The sequence below is a fragment of the Procambarus clarkii genome, chromosome 84 (genome assembly GCF_040958095.1).
Source record: "Procambarus clarkii isolate CNS0578487 chromosome 84, FALCON_Pclarkii_2.0, whole genome shotgun sequence".
Taxonomy (NCBI): Eukaryota; Metazoa; Arthropoda; class Malacostraca; order Decapoda; family Cambaridae; genus Procambarus; species Procambarus clarkii.
Genome location: NC_091233.1, coordinates 12,880,808 through 12,904,199, shown reverse-complemented (window position 1 = coordinate 12,904,199; position 23,392 = coordinate 12,880,808). Strand labels below are relative to the sequence as shown.

At 42.0% G+C, this 23,392-nt stretch overlaps 1 protein-coding gene across 3 annotated transcripts; it reads left to right on the top strand.

Moving 5' to 3' along the window:
* Positions 1–461: 461 nt before the first annotated feature.
* Positions 462–23,308, top strand: LOC138358553 (uncharacterized). 3 transcript variants are annotated; one of them, XM_069316561.1, is made up of 4 exons: positions 1,283–1,568; positions 7,757–7,938; positions 12,934–13,092; positions 20,818–23,305. In XM_069316561.1, the coding sequence occupies exon 4, from the start codon at positions 20,849–20,851 to the stop codon at positions 23,264–23,266; it is 2,418 nt and encodes an 805-aa protein (XP_069172662.1). In that variant the 5' UTR covers positions 1,283–1,568; positions 7,757–7,938; positions 12,934–13,092; positions 20,818–20,848; the 3' UTR covers positions 23,267–23,305. The 3 variants fall into 3 exon arrangements, with proteins under 3 accessions (XP_069172664.1, XP_069172661.1, XP_069172662.1); XM_069316563.1 differs by lacking the exons at positions 1,283–1,568; positions 7,757–7,938; positions 12,934–13,092 and adding an exon at positions 462–771; XM_069316560.1 differs by lacking the exons at positions 7,757–7,938; positions 12,934–13,092 and having other exon boundaries at positions 1,282–1,568; positions 20,818–23,308.
* The last annotated feature ends 84 nt before the right edge of the window (positions 23,309–23,392 follow it).

Sequence of the window (23,392 nt, the reverse complement as noted above, 5' to 3'; positions counted from 1 at the left end):
GGGTTCATTTCCTGTACCCATTACCCGCCAAACACACACCAAAACTACAACATTGGCACAACGTTCGAACAAGTTTTAACACTTCCCAACCAGTTATAACAACCAATATAGCAAGTTGTAACAACGTTCTAATACGTCATAAACACGTTAAGCCAAGAGTAACAAATTTATTACAAGTTGTAACAAGCAGAAAATAGAGACAGTTTCTGTTTGTGTTTCCAGGGTATGTGCCTCTGTAACCCTTTCCACCACCAACCATGCGATGGGTATGGGTGCATTAGTGTGACGATGTCAACGCCATCTGTTGAGCGCACCCGTCCACATTTTATGTTCCCGGTGGAAGGCTGTGATCTTACTGACATCTGTGTAGTTTCCATCTTACTATACAAATTTTACTCCTCAGAAGTGATGTGAACGGTACCTTGGTTAACAAGCGTCAGTTCACCCAGGGCAGGCCTGAACGTTAGACTTGTTCCAGTGGGATCACCTGAGCCGAGTCTGTGGAGACAGTGAATTGTCTGTGATAACCAGTGAAGTATTGGTGATTAGACCGACGGACCTGGCCTAGTTGTGTTACTAGATGGAATTAACTTCTAACTGTCCCCCTAAGTTAAGTCTTGTTATGGTGAAGTCTTTAGGGGAAGCCAGCCAGAGTATTGCTGGGGAGTCGAAGTGGTGTTTTGACACTGATGATAGTGTCGAGGTACCCATGATGTACTGAGAAATGTGGACTCGCCGGCCTGAGTACTGAAGAAGAAAGACTCACGGAAGGTACTTTGAGTGTTGTACAATAGATGATATTAGTGGACTCGCCGGGATAGAAGATCAGTTCTTTAATAGTGGCATGTGTGAAAGTGACACATACAGTGTTACATGTTGTACATATGTAATATGTGTATATAGTTAAGAATTACACATGGTGATGGTTTGGCTTAGTGTTGTTTACCCCATTCCCTTTGGACTGGCTATTACTGCTCTGTTCCTAATAACTTACCTATGACTCGGGGTTGGATCTGGTAAGAAGAGGCACTAAGGGCCCATAGAAAGTTTGAATAGAGAGAACCCGGTTACTGGCTAACACTATTATATGACTAACCTCTAGCCTGGAGGGACGGTGTCGGGGTGTTGGTGTTACTTGCGGTTGGAGGGACGGGGTTGGGGGGTAGTGATGGTGTTACGGCCGGGTTGAGAGGGGCAGGAACGGTCCTGGAGGGACGGAGGGGGGGGGGTTAGCGATTGTGTTACTTACGGCCGGGTTGAGTGGGGCAGTAACGTAAGCACACTGTGAGTTACCTCACAGTGTGCAGCTGGAGGTGGTCGGCGCGGGAGGCTGTTGCCACCACCACCGCCACTCTTCATCTCTCCGCTACGCAGATCATTGCCCTCCAGTGCTGGTCTCCGTGTCCGCCACTTCCTCGTAGTGTCACGTATATCAGAAGAGTGAAGTATTATTGGTAGCAGTTGTGACCTGCGTTTATGGAGGGACAGAACTGAGTGTCAGAAGCCTGCCAGAAGTTACTTGTAGGGATCACTCAGGCAACACGGGAAGATAACATCCCCATGACGAGGTAAACCCACATTCATCCTCTGTTGAAGTTATTTTTTTCACTAACAATACGACATGACCTTCACTAACAATAAGACGTCACCTTTACTAACAATAAGACATGACCTTCACTAACAATAAGACGTCACCTTTACTAACAATAAGACATGACCTTCACTAACAATAAGATCACTAACACAAAAACACATAATTCACTATCAATATTGTAAAACTTACATTATATATAATAATCACTCCATACACTTTGAAGAATCTAACCCATACATTATGCAGTAATGTAAGAAGATTAAAGGCAGTTGCTACATTGGCGAATATAAAGAGGAGCTAAGTTCCTTACGGGCTCACCATAGCCCGTGCTACTTGGAACTTTTGTTCAAAGTAGCTGTACCTTAAATAACAACAACAACAACAACAACAAACAGGAGCTGCTCTTATGGGTCAATTCGAAACTTTTGTAGTTTCCTTAATTCTAATGTTCTTAATCGTCTTGCCAATAATATTTTCTCTGACGCTTGTCTCCCCAGCCACAGTTGTGCTCATGTCCTCCATGATTGGTCGTTGACTAATGCTCGTGTCATTATTCTTGTGTTGTCGTTACTGCTGGAATGTCGTAGTTCTTGTTACACAATACAGTACCTGTGTTAGGGTGCTCCTGGATAACTGTTCCGTAACTAAAGAAGTGTGTGAATGGTGTTCAACAGCTGAGTCACTACTGTGGAAGGCTTTCTTACCTACTAGCACGGTGGGTACATTAGAATGGGTCCACATCACTATCACGTTATGTACTGCAGGAAGGTGTATCACTCTATGAAGAGGCAGCTAGATAGGGAACCCGGCTGTGCCCGAGTCTCTCTCTCTCCCCCTATCCTCTCTCTCTCATCTCTTTTAATATCTCCCTCTCTCCCCTCTCCTCGTCTCTTCCCCTCTCCTCGTCTCTTCCCCTCTCCTCGTCTCTTCCCCTCTCCTCGTCTCTTCCCCTCTCCTCGTCTCTTCCCCTCTCCTCGTCTCTTCCCCTCTCCTCTTATCTTCAGCTTTCTCCCACAGCATTCACCTCTCCTCTCCTCCTCTGAGCCCTTTCCATCCTTCTCTCCCCTCGCCTTCCCTCTCCACTCTCTCTCTCCCTATTTTATTCCCATCTCTCGTACATACAGTTCGAGAACTGCCACTGAAACTTTGCAACAGGAACATTTACGTGGCAACATTCATCTGACACTCAAACGTCAAGGTCGTAATATACTTATCAACTGCGTGCCAAGTTATGTAGGAATTCCAGACAATGGCATTGTAGATGAAGCTTAAACGTTCAACTAAGAGGTGGAATGGAGACATTTACATACCACAGAGTATAGCACAGATTAAGAAAATAGTTATAGAGCAACGCAGAAGATGTACAGTTATCATAACACAGCAGCCGCAGCATCAGGATCTGAGGGTTAGCACAAGACTTCAGTGAATAACAAATCTCTTGTTTTGGTGAAAACTAACACTAGGAAAACAGAAGCTTTGTATTCCACAATGCTTTGATACTTGTGTAAAAGTTCCAGAAGAAGAGAGGAAATGTCAGCACTGAGGAAAACTGCCCGACAGACCACTTGAATATTATCTAACAAAATGCAAAGTTACAAACCAAATAAAATTTTAACTGATATTTAAGAACAAAAACAATTTGTTAAACACATTGGACATAATCTAACTGAAGCCAACATACGAGTCATAAATATTCATCCACTGCCTAAGACAGAAATGAGTAACACGTAGTGTCAGAGGCTTGGGCTTGTGCAGGAATATTCCTGGAAAAAAAACGAAAAAAAAATCCTCCTCTTTGCACCTTTCTTCACCCTTGTCTCTCTCTTCTCCCTTTCACCCTCTCTCATCCCTCTCCTTCTTCTCCCTCCCCTTCACCCTTCTGTCTAGATCTTCAGTCATTTAGTGTAGTGTTATGTATTAGTACTACTATTATCTTTGATTCAACCATTGATCCAATCCCATCTGTGTTTGAGTATATTGATCACTTTCTTCTGTTCATTCTCACTTACTTTCACTCTTGAGGTTCATTCCACTGGAGTAGGATGCTGTTGGATGGACAGGGCTATTTTGATAGGGTTATTACATGGAGTGGTAGATAACAGAGGATTGGAGGGAGATGCAGTGGATGATGGGGTACATATTTCGTATGTAAAATTGCATGAGGAGAGGAAAAGGAGGGCTTGGGATGATTGGGTACAGAGAGCTTGGCATGACAGGGCAAGGAGTGCCTGGGATGGTTGGGGTTGGTTGGACGGTAACGAGGTGTAGGTGGTAATCATGTGTGTTGGGACGCAACTCACAACATCATGTTTCCCGGATGCAGTCAGTGGCCCTGGAGGAAATCCCCCAGTTCTGAGCCTGGACATTGACCCTACAAGTCACCGTCATATGTGTAACTATCACAGTATTCATCAGACGCTGCCACAGATGCTGTGAGAACACAGTAATAGAATCCAAAGATTTAAATATGTTTAACGTCTCTTAAACGTAACTATAATATTAGTTACATTATCTAATGGTGTTGTCTTTTCACGGACAAAATAACACGGGATAAAAACCCACGCAAATGTGTTTGTAAATTTTATGTATAGATTTACACCAAGACTTTCGCACTCTCCTGAGTGCTTTGTCAAGGTCTGAGTGCGTGGTTACGACGAGACTTACCTCTCATCGACTAATCAACGATTAATAAAAATACGAATTTACTAACATACGAATAATAAAAAATAATAAATACGAATTTATATAAAATACACAAATACATACGAGTGGATTTTTATGTTATCCACGTTCATGAACTATATTATCCACGTTCATAAATCAGTCGCATCCAAGCACTCCTATGATACGAGATGAAACACAAAGTTGTTCCTGTTACTCGCTTAACACAGGTCTCACCTCAGCTACACACAACACAAGCGAGTGTTCCTGTTAGTCACTCAACACAGGTCTCACCTCAGCTACACACAACACAAGCGAGTGTTCCTGTTAGTCGCTCAACACAGGTCTCACCTCAGCTACACACAACACAAGCGAGTGTTCCTGTTAGTCGCTCAACACAGGTCTCGCCTCAGCTACACACAACACAAGCGAGTGTTCCTGTTAGTCGCTCAACACAGGTCTCACCTCAGCTACACACAACACAAGCGAGTGTTCCTGTTAGTCGCTCAACACAGGTCTCGCCTCAGCTACACACAACACAAGCGAGTGTTCCTGTTAGTCGCTCAACACAGGTCTCGCCTCAGCTACACACAACACAAGCGAGTGTTCCTGTTAGTCACTCAACACAGGTCTCACCTCGGCTACACACAACACAAGCGAGTGTTCATTCTGCTCCAAATATATTCTTGAGGATTAGATTGGTCGATCACTGATGGTGACAGGAAGACATTGAATTTATCGAGATTTCTTTAGTCTTGACAAAGGACTGACCATTGTTACTCATGCATCCCACAATAGTTTCCTTAACTGCCGAGTACTTATTTACTGTTAGGTGAACAGGTGCATCAGGTGTGCGTTTCACTTTGGCTTTGTCAATTATAACAACCTTAGGAGTTATTATGCTGGGTGAGTGGGACGGGTGAAGCAGCGTGTGTTGGGTGAGTGGGACGGGTGAAGCAGCGTGTGTTGGGTGAGTGGGACGGGTGAAGCAGCGTGTGTTGGGTGAGTGGGACGGGTGAAGCAGCGTGTGTTGGGTGAGTGGGACGGGTGAAGCAGTGTGTGTTGGGTGAGTGGGACGGGTGAAGCAGTGTGTTGGGTGAGTGGGACGGGTGAAGCAGTGTGTGTTGGGTGAGTGGGACGGGTGAAGCAGTGTGTGCTGGGTGAGTGGGACGGGTGAAGCAGTGTGTGCTGGGTGAGTGAGGCGGGTGAAGCAGTGTGTGCTGGGTGAGTGGGACGGGTGAAGCAGTGTGTGCTGGGTGAGTGGGACGGGTGAAGCAGTGTGTGCTGGGTGAGTGGGACGGGTGAAGCAGTGTGTGCTGGGTGAGTGGGACGGGTGGAGCTGTAACACCATAAAGGTGTTTTATATTTAATTTTACATACAACATGAGTCAGTCAGACAGAACATTGAAAGGTGCCAGGTTGTCTGGCTTTAGCAATTAATAAGTCACACCCATAGGTGTTAATGACCACAAGTTGACCAGGGGTCAGGTCGTGTCAATTGACCTTGCTCTACACTAAGCAGATTATTGTAGACGGTTGGTGGTGTCTTTCTATTAAACAAGCCGGTGTTTAATGTGTGGTAGGCAGAGAGCCTGAGGCAATCTACATAGTAGGCAGGGCTTAGCTCCCTGGTTTCCTTCTAAATACCCAGGGAACTGTACATTTGAGGAAACAAGGATAGACACTGAGCCGGAGGAAGAGAGAGAGCCATCGCTTATCAAAAGGTTGCATCCGGTAGATTAGCCTTCCCAGGCCAGAGGTGGACTCTGTCTGTCAGTCGTAGCCCCCCCCCCTTTCCTCCTCGCTTTCAAACATAGGTTCTAAGGCCTTGGTGAGTTAAACTGTTAAGGTGACGTATTTGTGTTTTCCAAACTTAGGTGTTGTGCGATTTTCAGGGGCAGTCAGCCGTAGTGTTCTCAATTTCCTGTGTGGTGTTTCACATTGTTGTATTCATGTTTAGATTTAACATCTAATGATATGGTTGAATGGTGTGAAGATCAAATTGTAAATACATTATTAATTAACTTGTTGTTGAGAATTGGCCTTAATTTCGATCCCTGGATCTTGGTTTACCTATGATAGTTTGAAGTTTGAGGAGGGTGGAGAGGAGAGTATTCTGACTCTTATGACTTAGAGGCTTGATAATTTACGAGTGTATACTTACAGTTTATGATATGAACATCTTTGATATTGGGTTGTACAGTCAAGTTCCATTCCTTGCCTAACATAGGTTTTGTTTTGAATGGATCGTGGCAGGGGAAAGTATTAGAGTTCTGTAGAGTTACTCGTAGCTGATCAAGTATAATGCCTTGTTTTTGAAGTACCTAGGTAATCAAATATCGAGGTTACAAGGTGTTGAACTGGAGAAGTTGCAGTAGAAGCTCTGGGGAACTCTTAATTAGTTAACTAAGGGGAGGCTAATGGACAAAAGAGAGCTATTACCCACAGCCTCTGTTACAAAGCAGTTTTTTTTTAATATTATTATTATTTTCTACTACAGACGTGGCGACGTGGCCATACATTAACAATGCTAACCAGCATATATACATTTCCTTCTGTCCTCCATGGACAGGGTGGGAGATCTGTTAAACATATAGTTCAGGGATTTATGGAACAATCAACCTCAGAAGGTGACTGTAGTGCTTTTAAAATGCTAATCTAACCTACATACATAAATACATACATACACAGAGTTGCGTCTGCCATACTTAAAGTAGTCGATGTGTTCTTTACATAGTGTCATTATTGTGCAATTACAAAAGTGAGTGTGTGCAGTGTGAGTAAGACGGTTGAAGCAGTGCACTGGGTGAGTGGGACGGGTTAAGCAGTATGTTAGGTGAGTGGGACGGGTGAAGCAGTATGTTAGGTGAGTGGGACGGGTGAAGCAGATGTGTTGGTTGAGTGGGAAGGGTAAAGGAGTGTGTGTTGGGTGAGTGGGACGGATGAAGCAGTGTGTTTTGGGTGAGTGGGACGGATGAAGCAGTGTGTGTTTGGTTAGTGGGATGGGTGAAGCAGCGTGTGTTGGGTGAGTGGGACGGGTGAAACAGGTATTGTTGTTCTACTTAGGGGCGACGACGATCATGGTATCGGGGCGTCCTGAAGTATCCGGTAAGGGTTAATCAAAAAACCGGATATCTTAACGATTGTCACTTGTCAGCTGAAACTAATGTGCCTCGCGGCCAACAATCACAGGGAGCCCCAGGTGTCCCCAGGGTGACAAGCACCAGCCACGCCCCACACTGTGACCACTGGGGAGCCCCCAGGTGTCCCCCAGGGTGAAAAGCACAAGCCCGCCCCACACAGATAACACTGGGGAGCCCCCAGGTCACCCCCAGGGTGACAAGCACCAGCCCCGCCCAACACAGACAACACTGGAGAGCTCCCAGGTGTCCCCCAGGGTGACAAGTACAAGCCGCGCCCAATATAGACAACACTGGGGAGCAAAACCAAAAACTTGGCCTCCAACTAAAACGCAAAAGTCATCCAGTGTCCCCCCGGCAGAGCTGAAGCCAGCCGCTCATCACATCTGAGGGCACATCAGGAGCCTTCCATGACCCACCACGTCTGAGTGCATACCAGGAGCCCACCAAGTCCCACCACATCTGAGGGCACACCAGGAGCCCACCAAGACCCACCACATCTGAGGGCACACCAGGAGCCCACCAAGACCCACCACATCTGAGGTTACGTTACTCTACAATAAGCCAGCCAAAAATTAGTTAAAGGTGCTGAGAATAGTGGGTTGGCTGAAACCTCTACTAATATACAGGAAATGTGCTAGATAGAAGCGTCAGCTCTAGAGCATGAAAATATTCTGAGGTGAACTGCTCGCACGAGACTATATATAGGTGATGCAGATGGCGCTGGAGTTGCGTGAAGTCGCTGATTCACCAATGAGGAGAGTGTTGGTTTAAATGGTCGTTTGGTGATCGACTAGGTGGTGCGCCGAAAGTGAGGGAGGGGAGGGGGGTGAGGAGTAGGGTATTGTAGTGTACTCCCTGAGAGATGTCTGTTATTCCACTTATATACTTTTGAATGTGGTATCTTGATGTTGCATACATATAGAAGTAATGCGATGTAGGAAGGAGCAGGCTAAATCTCTCTTGAAAGAGATCATTGTCACAATACATATAATATATATATATATATATATATATATATATATATATATGCGGAAAATCCACAGAGAAATATGAAATGAGGTGAACGTTTCGGCTTTGTTAAAGCCTTTGTCAACACCAGACTGACTAAGGAGAAGGGAAGGGGAAGGATATATAGGCAGACACCTGACCCAACCCATCCCTAGGGAAGGAATTAACCAAAAACAGGTATAGCTTAGCTTAGAATGGTCAAAGAGGATTAAGTGGTCAGAGAATAAGGATGAAAGATTAAAGAAAAGCCTCATGAACACACAATATATGAATATACAATTATAATGAGACATTGTAAGCCTCTCTATCAGAGTTGTTTCTTAAACTGTTGTGCAATATTATAACTTAAAAATGGATCAAGTTTATACATACCAGTACTAACATTAAGAAGATTTGGACACTGACTGATTAGCGCAGACTCGATCAAATTCCGTTCCACGAAATCCCCACAATTGGTAATGCTTTTTGCCCCATTCCAGTTAATATTGTGATCGCATAAACTCGTATGTAGATACAATGCATTAGACGTTTGGGCAGTTCTAATACTATAAGCATGTTGTGACAACCGCAATTGTAAGGACTTTCCTGTTTGTCCAAGGTACACAGAATCACAATCATTGCAGGGAATCGAATACACACAACCTGCTGTATCAGGGGAGTTTTTTATTAAATTGGATTTGATCATACTATTAGTGAACACCAAATTTATATTCAGTTTCTTATAAATCAGAGACAATTTTTCAAGTCCACTCGCATAAGGAACCACCAATGAGTTAATCATTTTTGGTTTCGCCTTAGGGACGTGATTATAAAACGTACGCTTGGCTTGTCCAAACGAGAAATCCAAAAACCTCTTAGGATATTGTAAACTCTTCCCAATTTCATATATTTTAGCAATCTCTTCATCAAAAAACTCAGGGCTGCAAACCCTCAAAGCTCTTAGAAACATTCCTGAAAATACTGCCTGTTTAACTTTACTATGATGATTCGAATAAAAATGAACATACGACCCCACGTTGGTAGGTTTCCTATACACATTAAATTTGAACTTTCTAGTGACTCTATGAATCATAATGTCCAAAAACGGAAGAGTACCATTCTCCTCAGTCTCACAAGTGAATTTTATTGAAGGTACCAAAGAATTGAGTTCATTAAGAAAAACTATCTGGTCTTTGTTGCACGGCCATAAGCACAAAATATCATCAACATACCTAAACCAAACTACATTAGCCGGGATAATCCTGGATAAGATTTTTGTTTCAAAGAATTCCATATACAAATTGCTTAAAACTGGGGACGGGATTGCCCATCGCCATACCAAATGTTTGTTTGAAAAATTTTCCATTAAAACTAAAATAATTGTCTTTTATACACAATTTGATAAGTTCCAATACTTTATTGGTCTGCAAGCTCAAATTATATTTAGGCAGTTCCTCACGTAGAAATTCTAACAGATCATCAACAGGAACTTTAGTGAATAAAGAGGTCACATCGAAACTTATAAGTTTAAAATCAAAATTTAAATTCAGTGTGGATAGCTTAGTTAATAAGCTATCCACACTGAATTTAAATTTTGATTTTAAACTTATAAGTTTCGATGTGACCTCTTTATTCACTAAAGTTCCTGTTGATGATCTGTTAGAATTTCTACGTGAGGAACTGCCTAAATATAATTTGAGCTTGCAGACCAATAAAGTATTGGAACTTATCAAATTGTGTATAAAAGACAATTATTTTAGTTTTAATGGAAAATTTTTCAAACAAACATTTGGTATGGCGATGGGCAATCCCCTGTCCCCAGTTTTAAGCAATTTGTATATGGAATTCTTTGAAACAAAAATCTTATCCAGGATTATCCCGGCTAATGTAGTTTGGTTTAGGTATGTTGATGATATTTTGTGCTTATGGCCGTGCAACAAAGACCAGATAGTTTTTCTTAATGAACTCAATTCTTTGGTACCTTTCAATAAAATTCACTTGTGAGACTGAGGAGAATGGTACTCTTCCGTTTTTGGACATTATGATTCATAGTCACTAGAAAGTTCAAATTTAATGTGTATAGGAAACCTACCAACGTGGGGTCGTATGTTCATTTTTATTCGAATCATCATAGTAAAGTTAAACAGGCAGTATTTTCAGGAATGTTTCTAAGAGCTTTGAGGGTTGGCAGCCCTGAGTTTTTTGATGAAGAGATTGCTAAAATATATGAAATTGGGAAGAGTTTACAATATCCTAAGAGGTTTTTGGATTTCTCGTTTGGACAAGCCAAGCGTACGTTTTATAATCACGTCCCTAAGGCGAAACCAAAAATGATTAACTCATTGGTGGTTCCTTATGCGAGTGGACTTGAAAAATTTTCTCTGATTTTTAAGAAACTGAATATAAATTTGGTGTTCACTAATAGTACGATCAAATCCAATTTAATAAAAAACTCCCCTGATACAGCAGGTTGTGTGTATTCGATTCCCTGCAATGATTGTGATTCTGTGTACCTTGGACAAACAGGAAAGTCCTTACAATTGCGGTTGTCACAACATGCTTATAGTATTAGAACTGCCCAAACGTCTAATGCATTGTATCTACATACGAGTTTATGCGATCACAATATTAACTGGAATGGGGCAAAAAGCATTACCAATTGTGGGGATTTCGTGGAACGGAATTTGATTGAGTCTGCGCTAATCAGTCAGTGTCCAAATCTTCTTAATGTTAGTACTGGTATGTATAAACTTGATCCATTTTTAAGTTATAATATTGCACAACAGTTTAAGAAACAACTCTGATAGAGAGGCTTACAATGTCTCATTATAATTGTATATTCATATATTGTGTGTTCATGAGGCTTTTCTTTAATCTTTCATCCTTATTCTGACCACTTAATCCTCTTTGACCATTCTAAGCTAAGCTATACCTGTTTTTGGTTAATTCCTTCCCTAGGGATGGGTTGGGTCAGGTGTCGGCCTATATATCCTTCCCCTTCCCTTCTCCTTAGTCAGTCTGGTGTTGACAAAGGCTTTAACAAAGCCGAAACGTTCACCTCATTTCATATTTCTCTGTGGATTTTCCGCATAAAATGATCAGTGTTTTGTGATCGTCTATTGCATATAATATATATTATATATATATATATATATATATATATATATATATATATATATATATATATATATATATATATATATATATATATATATATGTCGTACCTATTAGCCAGAACGCACTTCTCGGCCTACTATGCAAGGTCCGATTTGCCTAATAGGCCGAGTGATTTTCTTTATTTTCAATAAAATGTTTCCTATTGATTTATTTTAAATATTATTATTATATTAAGAACATAAGTTATTTATTTAGTTATGTTAGTTTAGGTTAGGTTAAGATAGGTTAGGTTAGGTAGGGTTGGTTAGGTTTGGTCATATATCTACGTTAGTTTTAACTCAAATTTAAAAATAATTAGCAATGAAATGATGAAATGAATAGCTTTATCATTTCAAAAGAAAAAATGAGAAAAACATGGAAATTCGGGAAAACTTGGCTTATTAGGCAAATCGTACCTTGCAAGGTACGATTTGCCTAATTAGCCAAGTTTTCCTGAATTTATGTGTTTTTCTAATTTTTTTCTTATGAAATGATAAAGCTATCCATTTCACTATGGATGAGTTACTTTTTTTAAATTTGAGTCAAAACTAACATAGATATATGTCCGAACCTACTCTACCTAACCTAACCTAACCTAAACTAACATAACAAAGTCAATAATTTGTGTTCTTAATATAATATAATAATAATAATTCAAATAAACCAACTGGAAACAATTGGTTGAAAAAAAATCACTTGGCCTATTAGGCAAATCGGGCCTTGCACAGTAGGCCAAGAAGTGCGTTCTGGTTACTAGGTACTACATATATATATATATAATATATATTGTGACAATAATCTCTTTCAAGAGAGAGTGAGCCTGCTCTTCTCTACATAAAGTTACTTACATATATACAAGAATAAGATGCTACCTTCAAGATATGTCTACCAGTAGCACAAAACGTTTTGACCAGGAGGCAAAACATACCCTAAACCCCTACTCCACACTCTCTCCACGCCGGCTCGTCATCAACCAGCCAACTACCCTTCCCAGCCTGCCTGCTCCTGATTGGTGACTCGCCGACTGCACACCTGCACTTCTGCACCTCAGCGCTCTCTACCTGAGTCGATGCCTGGGCTTGAATTGGCCATTGAAGTCAGATTATCCTTGTGCTCTCAAGCAGTGAACAACTAACTGATATACACTGTGTAATCAGGTGGATGTTTCTCAGCTAGCGCTTTATTCTCGGCACCTGTTATATAAATTTGTCATTATATTATTCCTAGAATAACATCATTCCTATTTCTAATTTTTATATTATATTTTTTGACTTGTTCGTTTGCACTGTACATAGCCAAGGGATTCTTTTGTTCATAACTTTGTTTTCTATTTAATTAAAGTTTCATTGTTCATACTAAGTGTTTTGTGTGTCTTCCCTTACTTTACCACAGACAAACAGCCAAGCAGTCTCTTTTTCTTTGTAAATGTGACAGGCATTGACACATGCCATTAGGAGGATTGCCGAACATCTACACTCCTACATTTTTCCCGTCACATTAAATGGGAGCCTGTCCGGGATCTTCACGCAGGTACTAGAACATCAAATTGTGGTAAGTGTACTTGGCTTTAATACAGTTGCTTTTCAATATTTTCATTACTTTTAATATTTATATGATGCCGTGTGTATTGTGCATTCTGAGAGTAGCATATTGTGAGTGTTGGATAACTTTGGATTACATGGTGACTGAAGGCCTTAGTCATTCTCTTAATTGGTCATCTCTCCCTCCGTGTTATTACTTGTGTTTTCCACCATTTGTCCCTAGGATATCTCTCAATCTCAGACAGATCATCATTTTGGTACCCTGGTGCTTTGATTTGTCTTCGGGTCAAAGCACCCTATCTTCTGCAATCCGACCGAAGAAGGATACATAGGGCCATAGTTCCTCTTGCACGGACTAAGTTGCTGAGTTGGGACCTCAACAGCAGTTCTCGTCACTAGTTGACACTCGCACCCCCACACGTCGGTCAGAGATGATGATATTTATTTAGGTAGGAAATTAGCTTTATTTTTTCAGAGCACAAAGTTTGCTAATTCTGTAAGTATCATATTTCATTTAGTGGGAAAACCCTTGCTTCTGTCCTATAGAGACTCGGCAAGGTATGCCTACATTCTTGGACTACCTTATTCACTTTTGGAACAATTGTTTCATTTGTTTTAGAAACTATCAGTTTCATTTATTTAGTAGGATTTTCTTGCCCTTATTCTCTTGCATTGAATACCGGGTACAAGATTTCCTGCGATTTTGATCGATTAATCATTTACCATACTAAAATTAACTTTAATTGTTGAATATAAAATTCCACAGGATAGTTACCAGTTGCCACGTTATCATGTTACTGACACTTCCATATCACAAGTATATTTTGTACATTTATTTGCTATTTTTCACCATGTTTCGTCTCCAAGCTTTTCGTAACGATCCAGCAGGTGAAATAGGGGACTTAAGTCGTGCCAAGAGGACCGAATTACAAACTCTTGCACACGAGTATCAACTAGATGCTCCCCATGGAGCAAACAAAAATGACTTGCACAATTTAATATTGGATCACCTCTTAGATGAAGGGAAGATTGACTTTGAAACTCACGAAAACTATTCTATTGCAGATAAAAAGCTCTGGCAACTATGAAATTCAAGCTTGAACTTGCAAAGATCGAGCGGGAACAACAAAAAGAAGCTCTCCAAATGAGGGAACGCGAGGCGTCCCTAAGGAGAGAAGAACAAGAACGTGAGGCTACCCTGGCGAAAGAAGCTCTATAACGAAAGGAACGTGAGGCTGCCCTAAGGAAAGAAGAAAGGGAACGTGAGGCCACCCTACTCCGTGAGCGAGAGCAGCTTGAAGCAAGAAAACGTGACCTTGAGATGCAACATGAGCACAGTAAACAGCTAGCTGATAGTGCGCTCGAATATCGTCGACAAGAACTCGCGTTAGAAACTACACACCACACTCAGCGCCAACAAGCTACAGCTAGTCTTCCCGTAAGTTTCAATGTCTCCCATGCAAGTAAGTTAATGCCACCATTCGTTGAGACAGAGATCGATGTCTTTTTCACCACTTTTGAGACCCTAGCTAAAAAACTTAGCTGGCCTGCAGATCAATGGTCTACCCTTCTCAGAGTGCATCTCACAGGTATAGCTGCAGCTACTCTCAGTACCTTAGCGTCTGAGAATGACTACCAGACCCTGAAGCAAGCAGTTTTGGACGCCTACCTTCTCTCCACCGAAAGCTAGAGAAGAAAATTCCGTGATCATCTAAAGGCAAGTACCACCACCTTTCTAGAATTTGCCAATACCAAGAAAAGATATTTCATGAAATGGCTGGAAGCAGCACATGTCTCTGAATTTTCAGAACTCGTCAACCTCATGCTAGATGAGGAATTCTTGAGACGTGTTCCCCCTTCCGTCCGTTTATATTTAGCAGACAAAGAAGAAACCGACTACATCAGATGTGCGAAGTCAGCTGAAACCTACAGCCTCATCCACCGGCTAACACCAGAACCACCTTCCAGTAAGAAGTCTTGGTATAGTTAGATAGATAAGATAGATATCTTGGTATAGAAGATAGAGTAAGTACAGATCAAGCAAGCTCTCAATTGTATTGTAAGTATTGCAAACTCTATGGACATACCATAGATAAATGTGGGAAGGCTCAGTACAAAGGCAATGAAACTACTAAACCCAAACCAACTCCTCCTAAGTCCGGTAAGCCTGTGATGAATGTTGGTGTTCCTGTTAATGATCTTTCTCTCTTCAGCAAATACCTGTATCCTGGAACTATCTCTACCAACGGTATAGATTCGGAGGGACGTTTCAAATTGAAGATCTTGAGGGACACAGCGGCTCTTCAGTCAATAATATTGAAATCAGCTGTGCCTAACATCACCTACACCGGGGAAACCGTCCTTATCACTGACCTCACTGCTACCACTCCGTATCCACTCGCCAGAGTCCACCTGGATTGTCCTTTTGTGACCGGTGAAGTCCAAGTCGCCATCAGGGAAAAGCCTTTTCCCATGTCTGGAGTGCAACTTCTCCTGGGCAACGACTTGGCAGAAGGTCTGCAACCGTCCAGCCTGATCATCATGGACAAACCCCAGGTGTGTAACTCTGTAGTGGACAATCCCATCTTTAAGTATGTTTCAGCAGAGGTCCAGGAAAGTGATAAAGTTTCTCCTCCGGTTTTGGTGACCACCCATGCATCAGCTGCACGCCCGCAACCAGCTGACTCTACTGCTACCGCTGTCCCTCATGACCCTCAGAATCTACCACCGAAACTTACTAGTTTGGAATTCCGTAAGTTACAGAGGGAGGATCCATCATTAACACCATTATTCTTCCAGGCTGAGACTCAACCTGACAGTATTCCTGGGTTCTTCCTAGAGAATCAGTTGCTGTACCGCAGGTACAGACCCAGTAAGCTCAAGGAGGATGACGATTGGGCAAATGTCGAACTACTAGTGGTTCCCACCAGCCTACGGCCCAATATTCTACACCTGGCCCACGGAGCACTTTCTCACTATGGTTTTAACAAAACCTACCACGGAATCAGACAAGACTACTACTGGTCAGGTATGGTTAAAGACGTCAAATGTTACATGCAACAGTGTCATACATGTCAGAAGGCAGGTAAACCTAACATCTCTATTCCCAAGGCTCCTTTGACTCCTATCCAGGTGCCTGCAGAACCTTTCCACAGACTCATCATAAACTGTGTTGGTCCTTTACCCCGGACCAGTTCTGGCAACGCCTATGTACTAACTATCCTGTGTCCTACCACCAGATTCCACATACCAGTTCCAGTAAAGAACATTACGGCTGCTACTGTGGTGAAACAACTATTGAAGATCTTCACCCAGTATGGATTTCCAAGAGAAGTTCAAAGTGACTGTGGCACCAACTTCATCAGTGATCTCTTCAAGAAGACACTGGAAGAGTTCAACATCACACAGGTATTGTCCAGCCCCTATCATCCTGCTTCACAGGGTTCTCTTGAACGTAGTCATCAGACTATTAAAGCACTCCTAAAGAAATTTTGCAATGAAAACTTGAAGGACTGGGATAAACAACTTGACCTCATTATATGCATTTTCAGAAGTCTCTCCAATGAGTCTCTAGGAGTTTCTCCTTATGAGATGCTCTACGGACGTATGTGCCGTACTCCTCTCAAAGCTTTGAAAGACTCTCTACGTAATGCCACTTTCAGTGACCATTCGAATGTGCCCCAGTTTCTTCAAAACTTAAAACACATTCTAGAGAGAGTACGTAAATTTGCTAAAGACAATCTATTAAAAGCTCAGCAGAGGATGAAGACTCATTTTGACTAAAGCAGCCAACTAAGGAAATTTAAACCAGGAAACTTCGTGTTGGCATATTTTCCTATCACAGGTTCTCCATTTGCAAAACAAGTTTTCAGGGCCCTACCGTACCAAGGAGTGCAGAAACAACCACAACTACGTTCTTGAGACTCCAGATAGGCGGCGGAAGACCCAGTTGTGCCACGTCAACCTCCTGAAGCAGTATCAAGGTACTCCCCCCACTGTATTGGTATCATTATCCACATTTAAAGGTCCATACCTCCACAGTGAGACCTTCCCTGCTTCTCTTCCCGAAAGCACTAACACTGAGTCAGTGCCTTCCAACTCGAAATCCTTAATGATCTTCATACCTATTTGCAGGACAGTAATAGTGCTCCTCTCATCAGAATCTTCAAGGAACATCAGAAGTTGTTCAGCGATGATCCACAAGAATGTAATGTTGCTCAGCACGACATCCAGCTACTCCCTGACACCCGGCCGATTCGTCAACCTTTCTACCGAATCTGCCCTAGCAAAAAGGAAGTCATGCGTGCTGAGGTTCAGTACCTCCTGGATCATGGGCTGGCCACCCCTTTGTGAGTCCCCTTGGGCTTCACCCTGCATCTTGGTGCCGAAACCGCAAGGTAAAGTGAGGTTGTGTACCGATTACCGGAAATTGAATCTTGTGACTGTCGAGGATGCTTACCCATTACCTAGAATAGATGACATCCTTGACGCCATTGGTAATGCTCGGTATTTGTCCAAGCTAGACTTACTCAAAGGATATTACCAAGTATGTTTGACAGAGCGAGCTAAGGAAATATCTGCCTTCACCACTCCCTTTGGCCTTTACAGATACGAACGCCTTCCATTTGGACTCTGTAATGCCCCGGCCACCTTCCAGCGAGCTCTCAACCGCGTCATCCATGGCTTAGATAACACCTACGCCTACTTGGATGATATCGTTGTGGCAACTAACACCTGGAGCGAACATCTGCTCCAGCTGCAATGATTGTTTGCCAAGCTCCTGACAGCCGGCCTCGCCATCAACTTGGGCAAGTCCACCTTTGCTAAATGTAAAGTGCGTTATCTTGTTCATGAGATAGGGAGTGGCAGCATAGCTCCGTTAAACATACACACTCAAGCCATCCAGCATTACCCACAGCCTACCACAAGGAAGCAGCTCCTGCGCTTCCTTGGTGTTGCCTCCTACTACCGTTGGTTTGTGAAGAATTTTAGTATGGTAGCGACACAATTGATCACTTTAACCAGCCCCAAGCAACGGTATCATTGGACCTTTCAGCAAACCATTGCTTTTGAACAACTTAAATCCCTGCTCTGTTCTAATCCTATTTTCGCCTTGCCAGATATCACGAAGCCTTTCATCCTCCATGTCGACGCCAGTGGTACCGGCATCGGGGGCGTCCTGATGCAACAACGAGGTGAGGAGGTTCTACCTGTTAGCTACTACAGCTACAAGTTTAAACCACACCAAGGAGAATTACAGCACTATCGAAAAGGAGCTACTCTCCATCGTCCTGAACTTGCAGCACTTTGCATCTTACCTACAAGGTGCTCGGTCTACCACCATCTACTCGGACCACAATCCCCTACGCTTCCTGCAGCAAGCCAAATTCAACAATCAACGACTTCTACTATGGGCTTTATATCTGCAGAATTTCAACCTGGAGATCTTCTACATCAACGGTTCTGACAACAACATAGCAGATGCCCTCTCCAGAGTCTATGAGGTAGAGGCAGCTCCACCTACCACACTACCATCTGAGGACGTAACTTCACCAATTAGATCAGGCTTTGGGGGAGAGTTGTTACGATAATCTCTTTCAAGAGAGATTAAGCCTGCTCTTCTCTACATAAAGTTACTTACATATATACAAGAATAAGATGCTACCTTCAAGATACGTCTACCAGTAGCACAAAACGTTTTGACCAGGAGGCAAAACGTACCCTAAGCCCCTACTCCACACTCTCTCCACGCCGGCTCGTCATCAACCAGCCAACTACCCTTCCCAGCCCGTCTTCTCCTGATTGGTGACTCGCCGACTGCACACCTGCACTTCTGCACCTCAGCGCCCTCTACCTGAGTCGATGTCTGGGCTTGAACCAGCCATTGAAGTCTGAATATCCTTGTGCTCTCAAGCAGTGAACAACTGATATACACTGTGTATCAGGTGGATGTTTCTCAGTTAGCACTTTATTCTCAGTACCTGTTATTTAAATTTGTCTTTATATTATTCCTAGAGTAACGTCATTTTTATATCTAATTTTTATATTGTATTTTTTGACTTGTTCGTTTGCACTGTACATAGCCAAGGGATTCTTTTGTTCATAACTTTGTTTTCTATTTAATTAAAGTTTCATTGTTCATACTATGTGTTTCGAGTCTCTTCCCGTACTTTACCACAGACAAACAGCCAAGCAGTATCTTTTTTTTGTAAATGTGACAGGCATTGACACCAGTCATTAGGACGACTGCCGAATATATAATATATATATATATATATATATATATATATGTCGTACCTAGCAGCCAGAACGCACTTCTCAGCCTACTGTGCAGGGCCCGATTTGCGTAATAAGCCAAGTTTTCCTGAATTAATTTATTTTCTCTAATATTTTTCTTATGAAATGATAAAGCTACCCATTTCATTATGTATGAGGTCAATTTTTTTTTATTGGAGTTAAAATTAACGTAGATATATGACCGAACCTAACCAACCCTACCTAACCTACCTTTATAGGTTAGGTTTGGTTAGGTAGCCGAAAATGTTAGGTTAGGTTAGGTAGTCGAAAAAGCATTAGTTCATGAAAACTTTGCTTATTAAGCAAATTTGGCCTTGCATAGTAGGCTGAGAAGTGCGTTCTGGCTACTAGGTACGACATTATATATATATATGTCGTACCTAGTAGCCAGAACGCACTTCTCGGCCTACTATGTAAGGCCCGGTTTGCCTAATAGGCCGAGTGATTTTCTTAATTTTTAATAAATTATTTCCAATTAGTTCATTGGAATTATTATTATTATATGATATTAGGAACATAGTTTATTGACTTAGTTGTGTTAGTTTAGGTTCGGTTAAGGTAGGTTAGGTTAGGTTAGGTAGGGTTAGGTTCGGTCATATATCTATGTTAGTTTTAACTCAATTTAAAAAAAATTAACTTATACATAATAAAATGGACAGATTTATCGTTTCATGAGAAAAATATATAAATTCGGGAAAACTTGGCCTATTAGGCAAATCGGGTCTTGCATAGTAGGCCGAGTACGACCTTCTTGCTACTAGGTACAACATTATATATATATATATATATATATATATATATATATATATATATATATATATATATGTCGTACCTAGTAGCCAGAACGCACTTTTTGGCCAACTATGCAAGGCCCAATTTGCCTAATAAGCCAAGTTTTCCTGAATTAATATATTTTCTCTAATTTTTTTCTTATGAAATGATAAAGCTACCCATTTCATTATGTATGAGGTCATTTTTTTTATTGGAGGTAAAATTAACGTAGATATTTGACCGAACCTAACCAACCCTATCTAACCTAACCTAACCTATCTTTATAGGTTAGGTTAGGCTAGGTAGCCGAAAAAGTTAGGTTAGGTTAGGTTAGGTAGGTTAGGTAGTCGAAAAACAATTAATTCATGAAAACTTGGCTTATTAGGCAAATCGGGCCTTGCATAGTAGGCAGAGAAGTGCGTTCTGGCTACTAGGTACGACATATATATATATATATATTATTATAATATATATATATTATATTATATATATATATTATATATATTATATATTATGTATGTATGTATGTATTTAATTGTATAGGCAAAGTATATAAAGAGTTTTAGGGATTTATTTTATAAATTTAATTCCCACATGGGCAATAACACCCAATATGGTCAAGTTACTTTCATTTTACTGCAAATCTAAGTGTCATTTTCTTCCGCAGGCGGTGTGTGTCGGGCAGGCAGCTCATCACCATGTTGCCTTCCACATGTGTCTCAATGTTCATAATGTTTTGGCTACTGGCAGAGGGTTGGTGCAGCCAACCTACACACAGTTCTGCTGGCAACTCACTGTTGAGTCTACACGCAGGCATGACAACCCACTCTGTACCAACACCACTGCCGCCGCGCGTCTCTCAGCTCCCGGTCTCTCAGGAAGTTGCAGCAGGTGCTCATGGCGCATTGAATCACTTCAAAGTGGCTGGGAGAAGTGATGTTGGTGACGATCATACAGTAATATTCGTGAAAGACTCGGAGATCAAGACACCCGTTACACAAGAGGAGCCAAGTCGCTACGATCATGATGCTGATGAAGCACTCGCGAACAACACCCAACTGAACATGCCAATAATGGGTGGAAGTGAAGACAGTGTTGTGCGGGCAGTTGCGACAAGCCAGGACACGGTGGATGATATTATGATGAGAACAAGTGTACTGAACGTCTCTTCAGACCTCCATCAGAAGCACATTCGCATCAACAGAACTTTAAGAAATATACACCCGTTAAAGAATATGACTCTGGCAGGTCACGCACAAGACGATGAAGAACTAGTGAACAGTGATCACATGATCGGAAACACCAACACTAACATCTTAAGGCGTAATTCTGCTCATGTTAGATCCCAGAAACCAATACGATTTGTACCTGCTAAAAGTACTAATAATGTAACAGTAAAGAGATACAGGCGCGTCCCACTCCATGATGATGTTCCAGTGAACATGGAAAGCTTTCTCTTGCAGTCTGATGGTCAAAAAACAATGTTGAAATCGAACTCACAAAAACATGAAAGTTCAACCATTGCTGAAGACATTTCTGAGGAGATGCTAGTGAGGAAGTGCTTCGGTATCAATGAATTCTTTAACTTTAAAACTCGTAGACGTGAAACGCTGGAGGACAATACAGCATTCACAATACTGGTGCGTAGCCTGCTGGAGAAGAATGTGAATAACAACCTGAGGATCGTCCCTTTAATAATGGGACAATGCCAAGACCCTGGTGATGAAAAAAAACGTGAACCAATAGACTTTACGTCTCACTCCATCTTACCTTTTGGTTACCTAAGAGACCTTAAATCAAAAATTAATTATGATCAAGATCACTACTGTTTGGAAATGGAAGCTCCAGGTGCTGAGAATATTTCCTCTGGCATTCTTAGCAAAATTTTCTGTCCCTTACGACCCATTGAGGTTTCCACAAGGAAGTGTTGCGGCCTCAACGAATACTTCAACCTTACTGATAAACACTGCCATCCGAGGTCGTCCAATGTGATTGACTATAATAATTTAGTGCAAGAATTCACAAGGAATTACCCAGGAGTGACGTCCATCCACTGGAACACCTCGAAGCTCATTTGCAGGCACGGTGAGCCCCGAAGAGTCAGCAGCGACCAAGCCTTTCTCGACTCCTCGAACCAACTGTGTGATCGCCAGTCTGGGCAGTGTTACCCGAGCTCACTCTACTGTATTGAATATTCATGGGCAGAAGGTATTCCAGCGATGGTGGCTGAGGCATCGTTATGTCCCGTTGACTCCTTCTACAAATGCTGTCCCCGCGGCCATATACTCACTAAGTCTGGCTGCATTAGTGCCTCGAGGGAAGATGTCTCGCCATATATGTTGCAGTTGCTGGAAGAAATGGAACCTAAATTTGGTATTCCTGCTAGAACCAATGATTGCCATTGCGTTGAAAAGCTGATCAATGTTAGTGACTCTAATATTCACTGGTGGAAGAGCAAGCCTCAGTATCCCCAAGTAGACATAAAAGCAAAAAATTCCTTTGCTATTCGGTATTGTGTTGATGATTATCGCGGCCCAGACAACCACACTGTAACAACTGCTATCGAGTGTTACACCGAGGTGGGGAACGTACGCAAGTGTTGTCCCTACGGCCAGTACATGGAGATTGATACTTGCGTCACAGACAGTCTGGGATTCTCACTACTGCACGACCCTCTGCTGAGTGCAGCTAATCTAACAAAGCTGACTGATAACTCTTTCCCTACTTGTGAAACTGAAAACCTCTACCATGTTTACTACATGGGTAAGAGGTCCTCCGAAGATTATGGGGAGATGATGGATAACCAGGAGCTACAGCTGGTAAATATGGACGCGGGCTGCCGCCTTAATAATAAAACCATCAAACGTGAGAATTATTGTCTTGAATACTTCGGGAATGCTACAGTCCAACATCTGAAGGTGATGATGTGTGTAAGGTCGTCCATGGACATGGGCGTGAACAGCGAAAATTTGTGGGTGAATGCGGTGCTGCTGGTCTTGTCCTGCGTGGCCCTGCTGGCCACCACCTTGTACCTCCTCCCCCAGAAGGTCAACAAAGGCTACTCCGTCAGAAAGGTGCGTCATGTTACCGCCATCAGCTATTATCAGCATCTCTAAAAATCAATGACAAAAATGATTGATTTTCATGATAAACTTTGTCTAGTATATATTATTTATGATACAGAGATCGCTATAGATGTTCAGGTTTAACAGTGCACCTATTAACTATGCTTTTAGTAGAAA